This window comes from Alosa alosa, chromosome 8 (assembly GCF_017589495.1).
Source record: "Alosa alosa isolate M-15738 ecotype Scorff River chromosome 8, AALO_Geno_1.1, whole genome shotgun sequence".
NCBI lineage: Eukaryota > Metazoa > Chordata > Actinopteri > Clupeiformes > Clupeidae > Alosa > Alosa alosa.
The window spans coordinates 30,314,136-30,319,135 of NC_063196.1; the positions used below are offsets into that span (position 1 = coordinate 30,314,136).

Below are 5,000 nucleotides of genomic sequence, written 5' to 3' on the forward strand. Positions count from 1 at the left end.
GAAATATTTTTGCATTTTGACTTTTTTTTTTTACTTAAGTATGTATGGGAAAAACACTGCTTGACTGAATGCATGTGCATAGGTGTGTTTACTGTTAGGTATAAGTATATATAATGTTTTGATCCCATGAGGGAAATTTGGTCTCTGCATTTATCCCAATCCGTGAATTAGTAAAACACACTCAGCACACAGTGAACACACAGTGAGGTGAAGCACACACTAATACTGGCGCAGTGAGCTGCCTACAGTGAGGGGTTAGGTGCCTTGCTCAAAGGCACTTCAGCCGTGCCTACTGGTCGGGGTTCGAACCGGCAACCCTCCGGTTACAAGTCTGACACAGGGTAGGGACACTTACTAGAGCAGAAAATAAATATATAAATAAATCAATTATCCATCAAATCATCTCCTGCCTGCACTCAAAAATAATTAAAATATGCTTTAAATGCTAGAGCGATTTAGTATGTAATGATTTAGCCAACCTACAACAACATGATTATATCATACCAGTATCAAACTGGATTCCCTCAGGATAAAGAGAAAACAGGTCACCCACCAAAGTCAAATGCAGGGGTTTATACAGCAACAGCTTTGGTTTACGTTGATGTGATGTCCTTTGCCTTAGTTGCACACAAAACATCACACATGGTGTGGATATACGCACTCATGGATATGCAAGGATGTTCAAGGTCGCAAGACGGCAATTTCATGGTTGTTATAACTCTGAACAGCTATACAAACACCCCCTCCCCCCCAGTCCTCGCACAGCTTTCAGTGTTCTCTGCGGTCAGTAGAAACAGCACATTTCCATGCCGACATACTGTAGGGACAGCTGGCCAGATGTCAGATGCATTTTGCCCCACATTCCAGGAGGTGCACCTTTTTTTTCAGTCGCTAAAAAGCATTTGTCCAACCAGATGTGACATTTTCAAAACTCTAAATACAATTAGCACAGCATCAGTCTTTTGTGGCCATACTATTTACACATTTCATGTCGTTTGCACACGATATGCAGTCAGTGAACACATTTCCACAATGCTTACATTTTCTTAACAGACAAGCTATATCTCCCAACAAAATTATGGATTGTTTTTGCAGTATTTACGAATGTTGACACACAACATCCCACAATAGCAAACACAATATTCCAAACCTTAGATACAGTATAAAAACCTCTGCTTCTGCAATGATATCAGTTAAAAAACAATATATCTCAGCTGATAATAAACAAACAATTCAATAATTGACACACAACTGATTTATGTTAGGTAAATTGGGCCAACCACAGCTGATTCCAGTCTGGCTTAGACTCAGCAGGGGTTATTTTGTTCTATTACACTGACACAGTAAAATTACTTTGAGGAGTAATGTTTTTAGAAACAGAAACAGAAAAAGAACACTGTAATGTCTGGATGAGGAAGAGTAAGAGCAAGGGGCCCAGGGAGAAGAGCAGGCCCAGTGAGAGATGCAGTGAGAGGTGCAGGAGCAGTGAGAGGAGCAGGGTCAGGGAGAAGAGCAGGCCCAAAGAGAGGGCAAGGTAGAGGTGTAAGAATGTGTGGTGGTGGCATTCCAAAGGTTGCAAGAACTGTTGTCAGTGATGAAATTCGTGCCACTATCATTGACCATGTAATCAATGCAATGTTGATGTTGTATAGACATTACAGTGTTTGTCTTTTTCTGTTTCTGTTTCTGTAAGCTGTCAGTGTTTGTGTTTACCGACCGCCCAGCTGTGGCATCCCACACGTTTCCACATGTGACCACCATGTTCCACCAGTTTACTTCTAGCCCCAGCAATATAAGGAAGAAACTAGAGGGAAATATATGCTCTCTCTCTCTCTCCCTCCCAATAGACAATCAAACAACAGAAAATAAAAAAGTGAAATTGTCTTAAAAAGGCTAATTTGCGTATTCGATTGTGTAGGCGTCATTACATAATCTACTACAATGTCAATGCTTATCAGTAGGCTTAGTATCTTCTTGGTACTCTTTTTGGCTAGTGTGACAACATGGACTTAGTTCAATGTCACATTTTCTAAATGTAAACTGATCTGTTTGTAGGCTAATGCATAACTTGAGTTGTCCGAAAATATTGCCAATATTGAGCGTCAAATGGGAGGAGTTGACGGGTGTGGGGTGGAGTGTGGGGTCGGGGGGTCCATGTGCTCTGGCCAGTCAACGTCTTCCAGGAACAACACCGAAGTGCCCAGCAGGAGCACCCAGACCTTACCGCTGTGCCTTCCAGCATCGCCTCCTTTGGACTGAAGGAGAGAACGATTTGCGCCTTTTCATGGAGGAGGTCCAAGATCGGCAAGAGTAGCTAATCCCGAGAGAGCTCCTGTTTGGTTTGGTGGTGCAACTCTGCGATCTCTCCTCCAAGTCGCCCAGCTCCACTCCTCCTAACTTACGGGCAAGGACGCTGCCAAAAAGTCAGGAAACACGTCGGATTTCGAAATCTGCGAAATTTGAAGATTCGCTCGGGCTGCAAGAACGGACAGACAGAACAAGAATAGCAACTGAACAACAAGGAAAATGTTTAAAAAGAGTAAAAGTCAAATACTTGTGGATTACGCGTCAGAGGAAGACGACATGGCTTGGCATCACCTCCATTCGTACAAGGTGAGCCTTTATTTGTCGAAACCAAAGCCAGGCAAACGATTTTCAGAACTAGGATGAGAAAGCTTCCAGCATGTTATATTATCAAATTGGGTCATGAATTCTGTCTACTGGCTGTATAGCCGATTAGGGTGAATAATGCTGTATTTTCTTGTATTGCGCTGGAAACCGATCAACTTTACTAATTTAGAACATCTCGAAAAAAAAAAAACATTTCATTGTCCACACAGATATAACCCAAGTATTCGAACCCTTACACATATCATTCATTTTCGAAGTATATGGTGTAGGACAACTTTAACAAAAGTTGCGCAGTCACACGCACTAGGAAAAAAACTGCCACACAGGTGCCGCGTGAACCAAGTAGGCTACCCCACTCCGATCCACATTCTCAAAGCTACCGTTTTAAAGCTGGTTCGCGCACCGGCTTGATGTGTGTTGTGATTTTTTTAAAGCCACGTAAAACTGCGTCAGTAGTTTTTATTTGAGCCATCAGGATTGTATTTGGGTGGAAAATGTGGTACCAAGACCTTTCAGACAACAGACCAAGTGATGTACGGGCGTGATTTGCAGCCGATATCTAAAATTGATGATAGAAGGCACTTGCGGCCTTTCGCTCCTCAAGAGACACGCCTTCCTCCAATAAGATCGTATTAGAGTAGTCCCTGAGAATGATATGAGGATAGGTCTGGGTAGCAATCAGAATGGTGGGAACGTAGACAAGCACAGTGTTCCTAGATACTGGTGTAGGGTCATCTGGGGTGCCTAGATCAGCATGTTAAGTGTGTGTGTGTGTGGTGGGTGGGTGTGGTTGACCAGGCCTGGAGATGAAGACACCTCTAACACACACACACACACACACAGAGAGAGATGTAAACTCTCTCTAGCTGTCTGTTGCATGCCTATCTATATCTCCAACACGAAGGAGGTTCACCCGTAGAGAACACTGTGTTGATTTTGAGTCTTATCTGGACTAAAACCTCAGCCAAGTGCACACACATACTTAGCCAAATGAATCACTTATCCTGTTTTTTACGTCTTCCTCTTCCTGTTCTCTTCACTGCAGCCTTTGAGACAGTTAGCTTCCTTCAGTAAGATCTGAACAAATCCTGCTTATTATTACAAAAAATTAACCTGCCGGAAACCAGACAGTTTCTGACCAATTAATTGTTTATAGTATCCCCTTCATCTGTCTTTTCTCCTCATATCCAAAACTTCTAGCCAGGGCTGCTAGGTATTTTAGTACTGGAACCTTCGATAAAGGCTGTTTGCCATTAATAATGCATAAAGAGATCAGAGTGTGAGGGTACTCTGTCTTTAATTTGAAAAGGCTGGCCAGCACCTTTATTCATTCATTCATTCATTCATTCATTCATTCATTCATTTTATTTGTTTTATTTGTTAGGGACCATGTACAAATTCTTAACATAAATGTTGCTGGAGTGAACAAGGGAGTGCATTCCTCACAGCAATCACTGATCTGGAATGCACTCAATATCAGCTCAATCTAGAGGCAGTCATCAACACTAATTCAGCAAAGCTATTTACAGTAAACCCATGCCACTCATATAAACATACTGTACTGTATACTGTATCTAGCTGTGAATACAATCCCTCATGTCCACAGCAGGCTGGTGTGTTGCATAGTTTAGCCTACATTGCTTTTGTGTAACAGGGGACATGAACACAGGAAGTACAGAGCAGAATGAGTAAACAGTAATCTTTTGCTGTGGAAAACTTGCCGTCCCCCACAACCCGTATGCTTATATACCTCTGCCACTATAGTCCCTACACTCTTACAATGAATGTGTTGTCCCTATCTGGAAAAAAACAGTTTACCCTACAGTCAATTTTGTAGACTGAGGCGGATCTGTAAGAAAGAATCTGACTTCTCACATCACTTGACAGAGGCACAAAATAAGTTTAAAAGACGTGGATATAGTGAAAAGACTATTGAACAAGCCACCAAAAAGATCCTCTCAAAAACAAGAGAAGAGTTTTTTAAACCTAGGAAAAACAAATTTATTTTGTGTTTAATCACCCAATATCATCCTTAAAATACACAGGGATTGAAAAGGTGCAACAACCTAAGAGGGGAGGGAATTTTGAAACAATTTTACTAAAAAGGGAGGCTTTTTGGATTTCACATTTACGGACTCTGAGACCCAATGGTTTGAATGAAGAACTGGATTTGAGACCTTTTATTTAAAATAAACTTCATATAGACATGTTTGAAAGTGTTGAATGTATTGAAAGTGACAATCTTGGATATTTGTACTAAACATGTATTTGATGTATTGTGATTGGTGACTGTGATGAACTGGGTGAAGACACAGTGTGTATAATATGACTTGTTGGATGTGTGGTATGCTGACTGTTTTGTCAATATT

General features: G+C 41.4%; 1 protein-coding gene across 1 annotated transcript in view; it reads left to right on the forward strand.

The window, feature by feature from the left end:
• Positions 1–2,184: 2,184 nt before the first annotated feature.
• The window catches only part of si:ch211-225h24.2 (uncharacterized protein LOC564539 homolog), a 23,769-nt gene continuing 20,953 nt past the window's right edge, over positions 2,185–5,000 (forward strand). The window contains exon 1 of the mRNA XM_048251366.1: positions 2,185–2,613. Coding sequence (XP_048107323.1) covers positions 2,527–2,613 — 87 coding nt within the window. The 5' untranslated portion in view covers positions 2,185–2,526. The remainder of the gene's footprint in view (positions 2,614–5,000) is intronic.